The 19,508-nt window shown below is 44.1% G+C and overlaps 2 protein-coding genes across 8 annotated transcripts in view; one reads left to right on the forward strand and one right to left on the reverse strand.

The window, feature by feature from the left end:
• The window catches only part of LOC132398116 (rho GTPase-activating protein 6-like), a 165,086-nt gene that overhangs the window by 76,683 nt on the left and 68,895 nt on the right, over positions 1 to 19,508 (forward strand). For all 3 annotated transcript variants that reach the window (XM_059977113.1, XM_059977116.1, XM_059977114.1), the window contains exons 4-5: positions 10,059 to 10,309; positions 11,541 to 11,736. In XM_059977113.1, the coding sequence (XP_059833096.1) occupies positions 10,059 to 10,309; positions 11,541 to 11,736 (447 nt within the window). The remainder of the gene's footprint in view (positions 1 to 10,058; positions 10,310 to 11,540; positions 11,737 to 19,508) is intronic.
• The window catches only part of LOC132398117 (uncharacterized), a 163,503-nt gene that overhangs the window by 26,540 nt on the left and 117,455 nt on the right, over positions 1 to 19,508 (reverse strand). The window contains exons 1-3 of one of the 5 annotated variants that reach the window (XM_059977117.1): positions 16,870 to 18,550; positions 15,404 to 15,600; positions 11,760 to 14,087 (exon numbers count right to left, since the gene is read on the reverse strand). The exons of 3 other annotated variants lie outside the window; for them this stretch is intronic. In XM_059977117.1, the coding sequence (XP_059833100.1) occupies positions 13,589 to 14,087; positions 15,404 to 15,600; positions 16,870 to 17,640 (1,467 nt within the window). In that variant the 5' untranslated portion in view covers positions 17,641 to 18,550 and the 3' untranslated portion in view covers positions 11,760 to 13,588. Of the gene's footprint in view, positions 1 to 11,759; positions 14,088 to 15,403; positions 15,601 to 16,869; positions 18,551 to 19,508 lie in introns of those variants that run through there. One more of the 5 variants, XM_059977118.1, reaches the window with a different exon arrangement.

The following is a 19,508-nucleotide window of genomic DNA, read 5'->3' on the forward strand; positions in this document are numbered from 1 at the left end:
CTCCTCAATGCACTTTTCTGATGTAGTGCTCATCATGATGGCAACCTTGGTCCATTTGCTGTGTGTGTCCACTACCATCAAGAACATACGGCCTTCTATATTTCCTGCAAAATTTATGTGAATGCTCTGTTATGGTTCTTCAGTCCATTCCTATGGTGACAAAGGAGCAAATTGAGGAACATTTTTCACTGGCTGACAACATAGGCATGCTTTTGGCCTTCTCTTCAATGGTTACATCCAGTCCTGGCCACCAGAAATAGTTGCCTGCATTTCCTTTCATGTACACTATGCCACCGTGTCCTGCATGTAGCTCGTCAAGTACTTGCTTTCTTAATGGTGGGGGAATGACAACACAGTAGCCCCAAAGTAAACATCCAGCTTGGACTGGAAGCTACTTTCATTCAGCCTGGTTAAGGTTTCAATTCTATGGTTTGTTTTTTTTTTCATTCAAGAGTTACCACGTCCACCACTTTAGATAGGACAGAGTTATTATGTGTGTATTTCTGGGCTTGTGCTGCAGTTATCAGAGCTGTAGGTACTTCCTTAAACTGGAAGATTTCTTATAGGGATGGTTCCGAAAATGTCACTGCTAAGGAAAGTCTGGATAGTCTACCAACATTGGATTGATACTTGGACTTCCTGTGCTTTACATCGTACTGATGTGCAGTTAGTAACAGAGCCCAATGTTGCATTCAACTAGCAACCAGGGAAAGAATGACCGTGCATCGTCAAAAATTGACATCAAGGAGCGATGGTCTGTCAGGAGCATAACTGATGAAATTTCTTAGCTATAGAAACAATTGTGAGTGCTTCTTACTCAATCTGGGCATAGCGGCTTTCTGCCTTGCTTAATGTCCTTGATGCTAAAGTGATAGGATGCCCTCCACCGGATGGCGTGACGAGTGAGGTAACCGCTGGGTGATGTGCTACATGCCAACTTCATAGGCAATGATTGTGACAAAGTTGCTTTGACCTTTTTAATAGCCTCTTCATAGTGATCTGTCCACTGCCATTGTGTTAATTTATTTAATAGCTCATGAAGCGGTTTCAGCATGCTAGCTAGGTTTGGAACAAATTCTGTGTAATACGTTCATAGTCCTAAGAAAGATTTTAATTGACTTTCATTCTGTGATGCTGGAGCCTCCATGATTGCTTTTATCTTTGACAATGCCTTGTGAAGCCCCGAGTTGTTGATCGCATGGCCCAAATATTCAATCAAAGTTTCAAAGAACTCATCCTTGTCCTTCTGACCCTTTAGCCCATATTCCTTGAGTGTTTGTAATGTAACATCCAAGTGTTGTAGGTGCCCACGCTCATGTTTCCCAGTAATAAGTAAGTCATCCAAATAGCATTGCACCCCTGTTAACCCACTCAGGATCTGTCCCATTGCTCGCTGAATAAATGCAGGAACAGAGGTGATGCCAAACAGAAGAAGCTTTGGTGATCTGAACATTCCTTTGTGAGTCACTGTGGTTAACAGTTCCAGTAACTCTGGCTCCACATGCATCTGCAAGTGCCCTTGACACAAGTTAATCTTGCTAAATGTTTATTCTCTGGCCAATCCTGCAAAATTAGTAGTCCTTCCAATCAAGTGAACATTGTGCCCATTGAGTTTCTGCTGCTCTAACCACAAGCGGCCCAGAATTGCTGAATACCTACCTTTAACAATGTGCAGTGCAAGTTTCTTCCTGCATTTGTTAATCTCCACCGTACTTTTTTTTTTGCTCACCCTAATTACACAGTGGTACACCACCAAAGTTACAGATTTTTCTTGCTGAAGAGGATAAAACAAAAAAACATTGCATGCAAACTCGTCAATTCATCACCAGTTGTTATGCTTGTGGTACTTAGAAGCCGGGTAACTGTGAATAACACCACATGAAAGACAGACAGGCCAGGAACAAATGTGCAGCTATTTATTTTGCTTGTAAAGACTTCTACATTGAATGCCTCCCACATTACATTCAATACATAACACACAAGGAACCTGAAAGAAAATTGTGTGACCTTTTACAAGCTTTCGTTGATGTTGGCAATATGGCAATAAATGTTAATAAATTTTAATAAATGCTATGCCTTTATTTTGTACTTGAATTAATAATTTTCAATGATTACTTAAACACTAACAATATTTTACTAAAAAGTATACTAGCCCATTGTCCATTGAACAGAAACTGTCACTTTGGGCAATCCAACTCTCCAAAATTTCCTCATTCACTGGATGGAGAATTGTGGATTTTGTCTGACCTTCAGTCAGACCCTTAATTTTCCCATTGTTTAGATTCTTTATTGAATTTGAATTAAATATCACTCAAAAATATGTTACAGGATTTGTTTTTTAAACAATTGAATTCTGCCTGAAATTAAGCCTTAATTCTGTTGGTCCAAGTCTGAAATTTCTACTTCTGTTTTCAAGGTTTCAACAAGTTTTCTTGGGCTTTAGTTGCATTTGTATGTTTTGATACTACATCCATGAAGAGCTGGCCTATTGCTTTTCCAAAGTTTCCATGATTAGGGTAACAAAATAAAAAAAAACATTTAATCTCTTCAGTCTAGGTGACTTTTTGATGAGGTGACAAGAGTGATTGATGAAGGTAGAGTTGTGGATGTTGTCTACATGGATTTTAGAAAGGCATTTGAAAAAGTCCCTCATGGGAGGCTCATCCAGTAGATTAAGATGCATTGGATCAATAGTAAATTGGCCATGATGTAGTGTTTGAAGGGACTTACTCTAGCTGGAGGTCTGTGATTAGTGGTGTTCCACAGGGATCTGTACTGGACCTCTGCTGTTTGTGATGTATATAAATAACCTGGATGGAAATGTAGATCAGTAGGTTGGTAAGTTTGCACATGATACAAAGATTGGTGTTGTTGTAGACAGCATAGAAGACTGGCAAAGAATACAGGGGGATATAGATCAGTTGTAGATTTGGGCAGAGAAATCGCAGATGGAGTGTAACCCACCCAACTTTGAAGTGCTTCACATTGGAAGGTCAAATGTGAAGATACAGTGGAAGGATCTTCTGGTCCAAGTTCATAGCTCCCTGAAAGTGGCTACACAGGTTGGTATAGTAGTTAAAAGGCATATAGCATGAGACATTGTTGAGACATTGAGTTCAAAGATCAGGAAATTATGTTGCAGTTCTATAGAACTCTAGTTAGGCATTTCTGGACTATTGCATACTGTTCTGGTTGCCTCATTGTATGAAAGATGTCATGGCTTTGGAGAGGATGAAGTTTACCAGGATGCTGACTGGATTAGAGGGCATGAGCTATAATGAGAGATTGGACAAATTTGGGTTATTTTTGCTTGAATGTTGGAGGCTGAGGAGAGTTCTGATGGAGGTTTATAAGATATTGAGAGGTACAGATAGGGAAGACAGACAGTATCTGTTTCCTAGGGCTGAAATATCCAGAGACAGAGGGCATGCATTGAAGGTAAGGGGGGTAATTTCAAAGATGATGTGAGGGGCAATTTTTTTTACATGGAGAGCGATGTATGCCTAGAATGCACTGCCTGGGGTGGTGGTAGAGGCAGATACATTAGGGACTTTTAAAAGACGTTTAGATAGGCACATGACTGTGAGGAAAATGGAGGGATATGGACATTGTGTAGGCAAATGGGATTAGCTTAGATAGCCATTTGATTACTATTTCTTTGTTTGGCATAACACTGTGGGCTGAAAGGACTGGTCCTGTTCTGTACTGTTCGATGTTCCATCTTCTCTATGTCTATGTACACCATAAACCTACTGTTGCATTTACTGCACAAATTATAGGCATTTTATGTGCATTGCATTTACATGAAATTATTGTTTGAAATTGCTCCAAGTATGTAAAATACTAAAATGTTAGATTATCACTGTCTTTAATTACTAACCTTTCATTTTTTAAAACATCTATGATGTATTCTTTATGCATTATCATATAACACCTTCCAATCATTGTCAAAAATATATCGTCTGACTTTTCGTGCAAACAAGCTGGTTATAATTTATTCAGTACTATAAGCTAAAATATCAATATATGGAAGCAGATGTTTCATTGCAAACTCATTTTATATAGGTATAACATCTGCTGTATAGTCAGTGTAATTTTTACACTGAAAAAAATTGAATGTGATAACATAAGTTTTAATATATAGGCTGTCATATGGTCATCTTTCTATGACATTATATCAGTTCAATCAAGGAATAATGGTATTTTCAGTTTTGTTGTTACAAGGGGGAGTTGGGAGCGGACCCAAGTGCAGGAGACAGACAGAGAAGTAGTATAAATAGAACTGGACTTATTGATAGTTACTACGAAGGCCAGGGAACAAGGACAAAATGTCAGCATGGATGTAAACATTGGATAACAAACCGGTAAAACTTGGACTTGACCTGGACTTGGACTTGACTCGGAACTTGGATCTTGACTCATAAGATCACAAGACAACAAGACAAAGGAGCCAGAAGTAGGCCATTCAGCCCATCGAGTCTGCTCCGCCACTTCACCATGAGCTAAACTGTTCTCCCATCTAGTTTCAATTTCTGGCTTTTTTCCCATATCCCTTGATACCCTGACTAATTAGATACCTATCAATCTCCTCCTTAAACGCCCTCAATGATCGGGTCTCCACAGCTGTATGTGGCAATGAATTCCATAAATCCTCGATGCTCTGGCTAAAAAAAATTCTCCTCATCTCTGTTTTAAATGGGTACTCTCTGATTCTAAGACTGTAGCCTCTTGTCCTGGACACCCACCAAGGGAAACAACCTTTCCCCATCTACTCTGTCCAACCCTCTCAACATTCAAAATGTTTCTATGAGATCCGCTCTCATTCTTCTATACTCTAATGAATATAGTCCAAGAGCTGACAAACGCTCCTCATATGTTAGCCCCTACATTCCAAGAATCATACTCGTAAATCTTCTCTGAACTCTCTCCAACATCAGTACATCCCTTCTAAGATAGGGGGCCCAAAACTGCACACAGTATTCCAGATGAGGTCTCACCAGTGCCCCATAGAGCCTCATCAACACCTCCTTACTCTTATACACTATTCCTCATGAAATGTATGCCAACATAGCATTCGCTTTCCTCATTGCTGATCCAACCTGGTGGTTAACCTTTAGGGTATCCTGCACAAGGACCCCCAAGTCCCTTTGCACTTCCGATTTTTGAATTTTCTCCCCATCTAAATAATAATCTGCCTGATACAACCATACATTTCTCAACATTGTATCTATCTCATCTGCCATTTCTTTGCCCACTCTCCTAAACTGACCAACTCTCTCTGCAACCTTTCCATTTCTTCAACGCTTCCTGCTCCTCCACCTATATTGGTGTCATCTGCAAACTTAGCCATAAAAACATTTAATCCATTTATCTGAATCATTGATATACAGTGTAAAAAGAAGCGGCCCCAACACCAACCCCTGCGGAACACCTCTAGTAACCAGCAACCAACCAGAATAGGATCTCTTTATTCCCACCCTTTGCTTTCTGCCTATCAGCCAATGCTCCACCCATTCCATTATCTTTCCTGTAATTCTATTGGCTCTCATCTTACTAAGTAGCCTCTTATGCGGCACCTTTTTGAAGGCCTTTTGAAAATCCAAATACACAACTTCCACAGCCTCTCCTTTGTCAATCTTATTTGAGATTACCTCAAAAAATTCCAATAGGTTGGTGAGGCAGGATCTTCCCTTCATGAAACCATGCTTTATTGGGCCTATCTTATCATGCACCTCGAGTTATTTCATAACCTCATCCTTGAGGATCAACTCCAATAGTTTTCCAACTACTGATGTCAGACTAATAGGACTGTAATTTTCTTTTTGCTGCCTCCCTCCTTTCTTAAACAGCAGGTCTCAGACTCGGAACTTGGATCTTGACTCAGACTTTGAACTTGGGTCCTGACTCGGACTCGGAACTTGGATCCTGACTCCGACTCGGAACTGGAACACAGCTTGGAGCCTGGAACTGGGACATGATTTGGAGCCTGGAACTGGGACACGATTTGGAGCCTGGACTTGGACACGATTTGGAGCCTGGACTCAGACACGATTTGGAGCCTGGACTCGGACTTGGACCACGAAGAGACAGAATACCCAACTCAGAGTAGCACCAAATGGCCAGACCTACTCAGCTGGAAGGACTTGGACAATGAAGAAACAGAACCACACAACGACAGTTCATTGGCATCTAGGCTTAGAGTGGCAGCCAAACTGCCTGCAACACTCAGCTGGACAGCAGGCTCTCGACTTGACCCCAGGAACTTGACTCGACCTTGGATCTTGACTTGACCTGGGCTCAGAAGATGATCCCTTATTCCCAGTGGCTCGGAACATGCATACTGCATCAGCTACGGTGAGCAATTCTCAGCCGGACATGAAAACGACAGGATTTGCATCCCGACTTGGAGTTGCAGCAAAACAGCTGAATACAAAAATGACTGAATTCACTAAGCAGCCACTGGTACCAAAGCAACTTAGAGTCCATGATTCTCAGTGGCTCCAGTGATGGTACAGACTTCTCGGCAGCCCGGAGCATGAATCACCGAACTCGTTTCTGGTGACGATCCAACAACTGAGTAGCTGTAATCCGGAGCCTTTTATGTTGCAGGTTTGAAATTAAGATCAGGTGCCTTAATCAAGGTGCCCAACGGAACACGGGGAAAAGGAAATAACTGGAAAGAGGAGTCCACGGACTTGACTGTGACATTTGTCTTATGTCTGCTGATTTATTCTCTCATCTTTGTTTCTGCCTCCCTTGCTGTTTTTCTTCACTACCCTTAAGTGTATTTCTGTTTCTCTGTTTTATATTGCGCTTATATCTATTTTACCAACACCATGGATGATATCTGATGCAGTATCATATACTGCGGTGGAGAAAGGAGACCTCCACAACGGCAGGTTGCCAATGCAGTATATTGAGCTAGCTGCAAAGAAAATATGTCAATTGGTGATCCCCTCTTCTTTTTCATCTCTTCCCAGCTGTTCTTGGGCCTGCTCCTGCTGACATTTCCCAGCCTGCACTGGCAGACACCTCTCAGTCTCCACTCAGTTAATAGGATTCACCTACTGCTGATTCCAGACTCATCACTTGCAACCTATTCAAACTCAGTTCTCATCCACACTCCTTATTCACCCATTAAACCTCCTAGTTTCAGCCTTTCTCCCTAAAGTTTACCCGTTGCCTGTTCTGTTTAGTTTCTGTTCTGTCTTGATTTCTCGCCCCCATGGTTTGTTATTTTTGTGGGTGATTATTAAAGTTTTATCGTTCACAGCTGAATCACTCTCCTGCTCTGTGTTTGGGTCAAGCCTTCTCTACATTACGTTACAGTAGTATTGCTTTCTTCATCAATGACTTAGCTTCACCCACCAGCTCTGCTTCTCTCTCCCCAATCCTCACGCCATTGCACCTCATTACTGTTTTTCTCACTGCTTCTCCTTCACTTTCCCACGACCTATTCACCTTCTGTCGAATCATTCCCATCACTAATCTGCTCTTGGGAACAATATCCATTATTTTCAGCTTGTTCTATTGGCTTTCATTTTATCTTTAAAGTTCCATCAACCATGCTATCTCAAAGGCTGTCACCAAAAGCCCAGAAATACCCATAGCTTTAACCATTCTTCCCCTTATCTCTCCCTATTCCCACCAGATAATTTTTAGTGGCATTTAAATTCAACTTTGGTTTAAACTAATTTTTAGATAAGTATATAAATTCTGTCCTTTCAAAGATTCAAGGTACATTTATTATCAAAGAATGTATGCAGTATACAACCCTGAAATCTGTCTTCCCCACCGTCACAAAACAGAATAATGTAACTAACCAGTTAAAAAAACATAAAACACTCTCTCACCACATGCAAAAATATTTTGCAAGAGGTAACAGAAAAAATCAGTGAAAGCACAAAATATGAAACATAAAATCATGAACTTGTTTGGCTTGTTTCAGTACAATTCAGCTCAGTGCTCATTATCTGCAGGTTGTACTGATTCAAAAATTGCCCAAAGACAGCAACGAAAAAGAGAAACTATTACTAGAATTTAGAACATATTATAAACCTGAATTAGAGTCCAGGTCTACAATCTGTGATGTAGCCTTGCTCCAGCACCATCTAATAACAGCGTTGAAGTAGAGAGAGTTCACCTGAACACAAGGACTTTCCCTCGGAAGGAGGGAAAAAGAGACTGCCACGTGCAGACGCATTCTCTGGCAGCAATGAGCAAAAGGCTGCTGGACGGTGCTGAACACGAGTGAGAGGCTGGTAGACGGCGCTGAGCACTCAATCGCACTCTGCTCCTGCCTCGATGATTTCCGTTTCCCTCAGAGCTTTAATTGACGAAATAGGCCCGATCTCCCAGCTTCTGGCCTCCATGCCACACGCTTTGGTCGCAGACTTGTGGAAAACTCTCAGAGACAGCGAAGTGCTGGATCGCTCGATTGTCCTGAAATCACACTGCCAGAATGTAGATTATAGCTTCTAACAGTAGCTGAACCACATATGAAATAAAAAGATGTAAAAGAAGTGTAAGGAATTGCTTTGTGACCCGTCTTGAGGATGTCGCCTATGGTAGCATTGTTCACTGATGTAGATAAAATGTAGATAACAAGCTCTAACAGTGGCTGAACCTTATCTGAAATAAAAAGAAGTGAATGGAAATGCTTGATGAACTGTCTTGAGGATGTCACTTTTGGTAACATTGTTCACTGATGCCATAACTTTATCATCTATCACCTATCCAAATGTTCATCTTTACTAATCAGAATCTGATTCCGGTTTATTAACACTAACATATCTCATGAAATATGTCATACTGCAGCAGCAATACAGTACAATGTAGTGTCCATGGATTCATGTACCATTCAGAAATCTGATGGCAGAGGGCAAGAAGCTGTTCCTAAAACATTGAGTGTGTGCCTTCAGGCTCCTGTACCTCCACTCTTATGGCAACAATAAGAACAATAATAATAGATGACTCACTCAGAAGCTTGGCAGACAATGATCTTAAAGAGAGGACAAGATCACACAGGGACATGGTTGAGGAAAGTACTTGTAAAGTTGTAGTAACTAGTTCAAAAAGAAAGTACTGAAGTACTCAGTGGTTGAAGAATGTACAATGTCTTGTGTATCCATAATTAATTGATTCGTTTGTGTTACTGCAATCCCAAATTTTAATGGAAGGATTAAAATCAGGACGTTGGGACTTTGAACAAATATTATTCTTTCACATATGGATTCTTCCACATAGTCATTACAGCTCATTACGGGCCTTTCAGCCCACAATGTTGTGCCAAACATGTAACCTACACTAGAAACTGCCTAGAATTTCCCTACTGCAAAGCCCTCTATTTTTCTAAGCTCCATGTACCTATCCAAGAGACTACTAAAGTACCCTATTGTATCCACCTCCACCACCGTTGCCAACAGCCCATTCCATGCACTCACCACTCTCTGCGTAAAAAACTTATCCCTGACATCTCCTCTTCCAAACACTTTAAATCTGTGCTCTCTCATGGCAGTCATTTCAGCCCCGGGAAAAAGTCTCTGACTATCCACACGATCAATGCCTCTCATCATCTTACACACCTCTATCAGATCACATCTCATCCTCCGTCGCTGCAAGGCGAAAAGACCAAGTTCACTCAACCTATTCTCATAAGGTACTCCCTCCAATCCAGGCAACGTCCTTGTAAGTCTCCTCCGTACTCTGTCTATAGTATCCACATCCTGTAGTGAAGTGACCAGAACTGAACACAGTGCTCCACATGAGGTTTAACCAAGGTTTTATATAGCCGTATATTACCTCACGGCTCTTGAATGCAATTACACTTAATGTGAACCGATTTAACCACAGGTTTAATAGATACCATCTGACGACGGTGACTTCCACAAAGTATAATCCACATGAAATTTATCATATGGGCAAACAGATGACTTCCAAAATGCAAGCTAACCAAATTTGTGGACAATATATCATTAGAATTCCATTTGGTTGAAAATGGAAGTTTGATTGTTTTATTTTGGGATTACTAATCCTGCATTATCCCTTTTCTTTTGCAGAATTGCATCCCCTGGGATTTGGAATTCCTCTACCACAAGTCATCCTCAATGACTGTGCACGAAAGAAGAAGCACGATGAGGTGAAGGAAGGCCGGAGGGACTGTCTAGACCTGGAGGCATCAGTTCTGCGATTCCGGGCTAAGAAACAACACAAACATCTGGATGATAGTGATGTATTTTTGTTGTCTGAACCAGTAAAAGAACCCTTCTCTCCAACTTTTTTGGATAATCTCTCTCGAGGTCACAGACGGGTATGTTATATTTCCAATTCTAAAGACAGCAAGTGTCAATGCATTAATGAAATGATAAAAACACAAAGAAATAGTTTAAGAACTTAATGATTGAGTCTGCTTATTGGTGGCTTAAACTTCTATTTGAGAATATTATTAACTCAACATCATCTGATAGTATTTTCTTTTATTTTGGAATGATATGACAATCTCATTTATTCTCTGAACTATTTTAAAATATTCAAGAAGTAGGAACAGAGGATATTTGCTGATGAATCAAAAACATTTCTTTGAACAAATTCTGACTAAATTTCTTTCTTGCAGAAGTATTTGCTCCATATTCTTTTGTTTGGTATCTGTAATATTACAATGTACCATTTCCATAAACAAAATAGTCTGTGTATCTGTCCATCTTTAATATTCATCTAGCACAAAACATCTCCAAATCCAGCACATGTAATGCATAGCAGGGGAGGGCTGCATACATTTGGTAATACCAAAAATTCAAAGTACATTCATTATCAAAGTATGTAAGCAGTATACAACCCTGAGATTCGTCTTCCCACAGACAAACACGAAACAAAGAACAAAAACCATGGTGCCCATTCAAAGAAAAACACCAAACCCCCAATGCACAAAAAAACACTAACTGAGCAAATGGCAAAAAATGTGTGAAAAACACAGAATATAAAACAAAGCACAAGTTATTGAACCAGTCTAGTCATATTCAGCTCAACTCTTTTCAGTTCAATCTAGCTCTATATTGTTTGTTAGATACAAACTGCAGAGCCAGTCCACCCCGATCAAAATCACACAAAATATCAAAAAAAAGAAGTGACCAGGAGTCAAAAACACATTATAATGTGAACTACGGAGTCCAACCCACAAAGCACACCGATTAAACCTTGCCCAAGACCTTGCTCTGATGATTTCCCAATCCAATTATGAGCTCCTAGTCATCATCCTCCTTATCCATCATCCTCATCAGCCATTATGTGTGGTGTAATTACATCACGTAATCCTGGTGCCAATTGCTGTAGCTTAAATGAAGCTGAATCTCAGTTTAAACCTATCAGTGATGTAAAAATGATTTCTAAACTTCTTGCCACTCTGTTCCTTTCTTAATGGTGCCTCCTCTTGAATTAATTGGGAGTACATTACACTTTCTAGATGAATACATTATTATATATTTGTTCCTGTTAATGCTGCTGATAGAACATGGGAGGAAATTCTGTGCATTCCATGATTGCAGGGCGCTGTGTCTGTTGATTCTATCACCGATCTAGACGACAATCAGTCACGATTGTTGGAAGCCCTACAACTTTCTCTGCCAGTGGAACTGGAAAAGAAAAAGTTAACAAAGACCAAAAAGAGACTCAGTCTGAACCCCATCTATCGGCAAGTTCCCAGAATAGTGCAGCAATGCTGCCGTCATATCGAATGCTATGGTAAGCAGTCATTAACTTCAGCTTTTGTGCTATGGTGAATAGCGGAATATCCAGTATTGTGACGTGTTCATTTTTATTTGCTTTGCATTTTAAACAATTTTTTTTTGATGGGAATCAGATTCAGCAATTCTTTAAAGCAGGGAAAATGCAGCTCTGGAAAAAGTTTATTAATTTAAAGCAGCTGAGTTAACATCCCTCTTTTTAATGAAAAATAGGTTAATGCCAGATTTCCCAAAAATGTATATAAGCAAAACAACATTTCTAAATCATATCTTTTATAGCATCATACTAATGCTACAAAGGAAATACAATCTGAAATATTAAAGACAGAAAGAGAAAACAGAATGTAAAAGAGGGTTAAGTACAGGAACCATTAAAAACAAGCAACTATACATCTCAAAGGAGTAAAACAATTATATCCAGTGTAAATACTGCAAATCCAGTGCAAATCCAATAGAAGTATAACAATATAGTGTAAATTAGTGGTCACCAACCATTTTAAGCCCAAAATCCCCTACCTGGGCCTTATTGAAAGGCAAGATCTACCTATTAAATCGTTTAGAGAAAAAAACAGCTCAGATTGTACTTCCAATTTGTGGCCTTTTATTTGGGCTAATTGTATTTGAATTACATAAGATGCTTTTGTCAGACTTTCAAATTAATTCAAACAAGAAAACACTGTAACTAGCATATCAAACAGGCCATAGTTGTCTTTCTCTAAGAATATTACTATACTTTATACCTTTAATTCTAAGTTTCATTATTTAGTTTTATTTCACCACAAAAACTAAATGAATAAAAATTGACTATTGCATTCAATGTGATGAATGGGGCTGAATACTTTCTGCTAGTTCCCTGAAATTTGGCTCAAAACTACAGACAGCCAGTCTGAGACAGTCTGTGAGGTGTCTGTCAGTAAGACTGCTCCTGTACTTAGATTTAATAATTTTCATCTGTGAAAATGCAGTTCCACACAGGTAAGTTGACCCGAAGGAGGCACTGACTTTCAGTGCAGATGGGTGAGATGAGGAGACTTCTCCCTGCTGAGAAGCCCCAAAAGTCACCGTCCCTTCATCTTGCTTTAAGCTCGATGTCATTTTGCAAATCAATCATTTCCATTTCAGTATCACTTGGCACACCAAATACTTGCTGGAATTTGGCTGCTATCTGTTCTATATTGATCGACAGAAATGGGTTTGAAATACATGCAGCCATATCTTCCATGACGTTTTATCTTCCCAAAATACTGATCAACCTCTATAGCCAGTTTGTCTAGGTAAGCACAGTACTGCTCAGAGCAGAAAGCATTTCTGTCCTTGATGGCCTGTAACATTTTTTCCAAGTTGGGAAAGTGTGTCAGCCTCCCGTTCTTTAAATTTGAAATCCAAACACCGAGCTTGGCCTTAAACGCATTTACGGCGCTTATCATGTGAGGCAGGTGTCGGTCTTTTCCCATGAGCTTATTGTTCAGTGTGTTTAATTTCGCCATTAGGTCTGTCAGAAACCCTAAATCCAGTAGCCACGCTTCGTCTGACAGTTCCTCGTGCTCCTCGTTTCTTGTTGACAGAAAAGTCTTTATCTCAGGCAGCAAGTGATGCACCATCAATAACTCACACTGAGACGTAAGGCGAGATATCGGCTTTTATTGACTGGAAGAAGGAACCAGGAGTGAGTGTCCATCATACTATGTCCTGGAGACTGAGGCCGAGCGTCAGGCCTCAGATCGCCTTTATACAGGGGCCTGTGGGAGGAGCCACAGGAGCAGTCAGCGGGGGGGGCGTGTCCAGACAGGCACATAGTTCACCACATTCACCCCCCTTTGTTTGAAAGAGTCCCCATGTGGCGAAGTTTCTTACAAGTCAAGTCTATCAGGTGGTCGAATCTGTCGCTGCGATCTACGTAGCACCGGCTGTGATCGCATGGATGCCGGCGACATTGGTGATTGCACAGGGGACGGAGGTTGCACTTGTTCCTGCCCACTAGGCGCCGGTGATCCCTCACGCATGTGCGAGGCGCCTGGTATAAATGCGTACGAAACGCCCGGTATACAAGTGTCGTGAGGAGTCTGTGTAGGACCTGGTGAGTACGGTGTCACCTCTGGTGCAGGGTTCATAGTTACCGGAGAGCCTTCTGGGTAGTGGTCTGCTGCACCTGCGGGTGCCAGGTCGCGGATGGAGACCGTGTCCTCCCGCCCATCAGGTAAGACCACGTAAGCATACTGGGGGTTCGCATGTAGAAGGTGAACCCTCTCTACCAGCGGGGAGTATTTATTGCTCCTCACATGTTTCTGGAGCAGCACTGGCCCCGGGGACGTCAGCCAAACTGGTAGGGTGGTCCTAGTGACAGACTTCCTGGGAAAAGAGAATAGGCGTTTGTGAGGGGTGGCATTGGTGGACGTACATAACAGAGAGCGGATAGAGTGCAGTGCCTCAGGGAGGACCTCCTGCCATCGAGAGACCGGCAACCCTTTTGACTTAAGGGCTAAAAGTGTGGCCTTCCACACTGTGGCATTCTCCCGCTCCACCTGGCCATTACCCCGGGGATTATAACTCGTGGTCCGACTGGTAGCAATGCCCCTAGCTAGCAAGTACTGGCGCAGCTCCTGACTCATAAAGGAGGACCCTCTATTGCTGTGGATATAGCAGGGATACCCGAACAGAGTGAAGAGCTGGCGCAGGGCTTTTATGACGGACGTGGCAGTGGTGTCGGGGCAGGGGATGGCAAAGGGGAACCGTGAGTACTCGTCGATAACACTGAGAAAATAGACATTGCGGTCAGTGGAGGGAAGGGGGCCCTTAAAGTCAACACTCAGTCGTTCAAAAGGACGGGTGGCCTTGACAAGTTGTGCCGTGTCAGGACGGTAGAAGTGCGGTTTGCACTCAGCGCAAATTTGGCAGTCCCTGGTCATCGTCCTGATGTCCTCCAGGGAGTATGGCAGGTTCCAAGCTTTCACAAAATGGTAAAATCGGGTGACCCCCGGATGGCAAAGTTGTGCATGAAGGGTGTACAGCTGGTCGAGCTGTGTGCTAGCACATGTTCCCCGGGATAGGGCATCAGGGGGCTCATTGAGTCTGCCAGGCCGGTACAGGATATCATAGGTGTAGGTGGAGAGTTCTATTCTCCACCGCAAAATCTTATCATTTTTGATTTTGCCCCGCTGTTGTTTGCTGAACAGGAACGCAACCGAGCGCTGGTCGGTCAGCAAGGTGAACCTTTTGCCACAAGATAGTGCCTCCAGTGCCTAACAGCCTCCACTATGGCCTGGGCTTCCTTCTCCACTGCGGAGTGCCGAATTTCGGAGCCTTGGAGGGTGCGAGAAAAGAATGCTACTGGTCTGCCTTCCTGATTTAGGGTAGCAGCCAGAGCAAAATCGGAGGCATCACACTCCACTTGGAAGGGAGCGGTCTCGTCCACGGCATGCATCGTAGCTTTGGCAATGTCCTCTTTAATGCAGCTGAAGGCCGCGCGGGCCTCAGCAGAGAGGGGAAACGAGGTAGACTTGACCAGGGGGCGTGCCTTGTCTGCGTAATGGGGGACCCATTGGGCGTAATAGGAAAAAAAACCCAGGCACCGTCTGAGGGCCTTGAGAGTGGTGGGAAGAGGGAGTTCTAACAGGGGGCGCATACGTTCGGGATCAGGGCCAATAACCCCGTTTTCCACGACATACCCAAGTATAGCAAGGCGGGTGGTTCCAAGCACACACTTGTCCCTGTTATAAGTAAGGTTCAGAGCTGCGGCCACTTGGAGAAATCGTTGGAGGTTGGCGTCGTGATCTGGCCTGTCGTGACCACAGATGGTGATGTTATCCAGATAGGGAAATGTGGCCTGCAGTTGGTACTGGTCCACCATCCGGTCCATTTCCCTCTGGAAGACAGAGACACCATTCTTAACACCGAAGGGGACGCGCAGGAAGTGATAAAGCCTGCCGCCCACCTCGAAGGCGGTGTAGGGGCGGTCCTCTGGGCAGATGGGGAGCTGGTGATAAGCGGATTTCAGATCTATTGTCGAGTACACCTTGTACTGAGCAATCTGGTTGACCATATCCGTGATGCGGGGTAGGGGGTACACGTCAAGCTGTATAAACCTATTGATGGTTTGACTATAGTCCACCACCATCCTATTTTTCTGCACAGTCCGAACAACAACCACCTGGGCCCTCCAAGGGCTTGAGCTTGGCTCAATGATCCCCTCCCTGAGCAGCCGCTGCACCTCTGACTGAATGAAGGCCCTGTCCCCCGCGCTGTACCTCCTGCTTTTAGTTGCCACAGGCTTACAGTCAGGGGTCAGGTTGGCGAACAGTGGTGGGGGAGGGACCTTGAGAGTGGAGAGGCTGCAAGTGGTGTCGGTAGCGCAGCTGTCGGCCTGGTTCTGGATGGGATGTGTGTGCCCGTGTGTGTGTGCGGTCAGTAGCAGGGTATGTGAAGAAGTCCCACAAAACTGAGGATTCCGGACAGTGAGTGGTGGGAGGGGCCCGTCATATGCCATAGTCACACTTTCGAGATGGCTCTGGAAGTCCAGCCCCAATAGCACAGGTGCGCACAGATTAGGCATGACCAGCAGTTCAAAGTTCCGATATTCTGTGCCTTGCACCACCAATGTCGCTACACAACCTGCCCGGATGTCTGTGGACTGCGACCCAGAAGCCAAATGGAACCTCCGACTTACCGGCCACGTTGCGAGTCTGCAGCGTTGCACAGTGTCCGGGTGAATAAAACTCCCAGTGCTGCCCGTGTCAAACAGGCATCTAGTCCTGTGCCCCTCCACCCGGATGTCCATCATGGACCTTGCAAGCTGGTGTGGGGAGCTTTGGTCGAGAGTTACAGTGGCCAGAGTTGAATCGCCGTCGGGGTACCCGGTAAGCAACGGAGGGCCAGGTGCGGGGCATGCTGACATCGACAAAGATGGCCGCTCACATCCGGGGTACCCGGTAAGCAACAGAGGGCCGGGGGCGGGGCATGCTGACGTCGACAAAGATGGCCGCTCACATCCGGGGTACCTGGTAAGCAACGGAGGGCCGGGGGCGGGGCGTGCTGACGTCGACAAAGATGGCCGCCCACATCCGGGCATGCAAGATGGCGGCCCCCACGTTTCACCCGCAGCGCTGCACTCCGCTCGAGGTTGAGACTTACAGACCTTGGCGAAGTGGCCCCGCTTTCCGCAGCTGGAGCAGGTCGCTTCTCGCGCTGGACAGCGTTGTCGAGGGTGTTTTTTATGGCCGCAGAAATAACACACGGGCTTCTGATGGGCCACAGCCGTGGTCAGGGTCGGGGAGCTTGTGGAATCGCGACTGGCAGCGGCGTTGGCGATTTCGCTCCCGGGAGCCGGCAGTGTCGGGGTCTGAGGTGTCCACGGAACCGGCGGGGAATCGCGCGACTGGACAGCGTCAGCATTATGCAAAGCAGCTTCTAGAGCGTTGGCCGTCTCTATCACCGAGCGTAAGGTAAGGTCGGCATTTTCCAGCAGTCGCTGGCGCATGTACACTGACCTCAGTCCCGTCACAAAAGCGTCTCGCACCAGCAGCTCCGCATGCTGTTCTGCCGTGAGTGTCTTGCAGTCACAAGGTCGGACGAGTGTCTGTAGTGCTCGGAGAAACTCAGCGCACGATTCGCCAGGCCGCTGTTGCCGGGTAGCTAAACGATGTCTTGCGTAGACGGTGTTCACCGGCCCCAGGTACTGTCTTTTGAGGGCGTCCAGTGCCCCATCGTAGGTCGGCAGGTCCCGGAAAATGGAGTAAACTTTGGGGGTGACCCTCGAGAGTAGAATTCTGTGCATAACGGCGGGTTCAGTTGCACGAACCTCCTCCAAGTACGATTGGAAGCATGCAAGCCAGTGTTCAAAAGCGAGAGCTGCGTCAGGGTCTTGAGGGTCCAAATCCAACCGGTCCGGACGCAAAACGGTTTCCATGTTTTAAAACTTCCAGTCAATAAAATTGATGCACCATCAATAACTCACACCGAGACGTAAGGCGAGATATCGGCTTTTATTGACTGGAAGAAGGAACCAGGAGTGAGTGTCCATCATACTATGTCCTGGAGACTGAGGCCGAGCGTCAGGCCTCGGATCGCCTTTATACAGGGGCCTGTGGGAGGAGCCACAGGAGCAGTCAGCAGGGGGCGTGTCCAGACAGGCACATAGTTCACCACAGCAAGTCAACAAATCACCGCAACTCAACCACCGAAGCATGATGAACTATGTCTCCGTAAGCGACATCGAGCTCATCCAGTAACGCCTTGAATAAGCGGTGCTGAAGCACTTTCGCTCGAATCAAGTTTATCAGTTTGACCACCAGTGTCATTACATGAGAAAAGTCCACGATCTTCCCAGCCAAGGCCTGCTGATGAATCACACAGTGATAATCCGGGAAGTTGGGAAAATCAAGTTCATTATGGCACAGTGCTATAAAACCAATGCGCACATCGCGCATTGCTGGGGCCCCATCAGTAATAATTGCCACCAGTTAATGAATGCGGATGTCATTTTCACTGACATATTTTTTAAACTCTTTGTAAATATCCTGACCTCTTGTTCTCTGCTTTAATTGCAAAAGAGTGAGGAAATCCTCCTTTGTTGTAAAATCCTGGAAAGCCATTCTGACAAATACGACAAGCTGAGCTGTTTGCATTACAGCCAGGGATTCATCGAACTGTAGTGAAAAATATTCTCAGAGTGACAAGTCCTTTAACTCTTGTCGATCCACATTCTCTGACAGTGACTCTACCCTCCTTGTCACTGTTGCAGGGCCAAGCGGTATATTATGTATTATGGCTATGATGTCATTTTTGTTTTTAAAGTCATTAAAAACAGTCTCTGTGGTAATGGCCATTGCTTCCTTGAATAAATCGCCATCTGTAAAAGGCGTCTTGTGTTTAGCCAGAAGGTGACTTACACAAAATGATGCTTCAATAACAGCCTTATTTTGAGCGGCATGTTTTGTGAAAAACGATTGCTGGGCCTTCAACCCCGATTTCAGCTCCTCAGCCTTCCTGGCACGGGTTGCGCTCTTTGGGGGGTAGGTGTCTTTAAGGTTCTGGTGGTTGGTGTTGTGGTGCCGCTCCAGATTCCCTCTTTCAGTCAGTGCTTGTGTTTGGTGGCACAACATACATACACACTCATCTTTCACCAAGCTAAATAGAAGGATGGAATTTGTACATTATCGCTTTCTTTCGTTGAGCCTCTGCCATGCTAGCTAGATGCCTTGGAGGATATCACCAGCGAGTGCTGTATATTGATCTTTGCGACAGTCTGTACTCTTATCTAACCTCATTGGTCACTTTGATGCAGCACAGGCTACGCTGAAACCGCGGTGCATGACGGGGGAGCTATTCACACATGCGCTCTGGGCAGAAAGAACGGAACTAAAACCCCGCAACCCGGAAACAATCTCTCTTTACAAACAGCTTTCCATAGTGAAAATATTGCTATATTACCATTATCCTAATGTATTTATTTTTGATTTTTTTTCGGGATCTAGGATCTACTGGGAAAGTCTCAAAGATCTACCAGTTGATCGCGATTAATAGGTTGGCGACCACTAGTGTAACTCATATTGCAGGGTAATGTAAAGGGTGGAAACATACAATATGTATAACTCGCAACCGTTGACATTGACTTAAGGTTCATCTTAAGAGGCTGATCTGACATGATGACATAATGATGTGAAGATTTTATCGTGCTTTATGATCTGCATTTGGTTGACGTAATGGAGTTGTTGCGGTTTCCTTTAAACTTAAAATGCATCTGCCGTTTGATTTACAAAAAATCTACATTGGTGA

The sequence above is a fragment of the Hypanus sabinus genome, chromosome 8, assembly GCF_030144855.1.
Source record: "Hypanus sabinus isolate sHypSab1 chromosome 8, sHypSab1.hap1, whole genome shotgun sequence".
NCBI classification, from domain to species: Eukaryota; Metazoa; Chordata; class Chondrichthyes; order Myliobatiformes; family Dasyatidae; genus Hypanus; species Hypanus sabinus.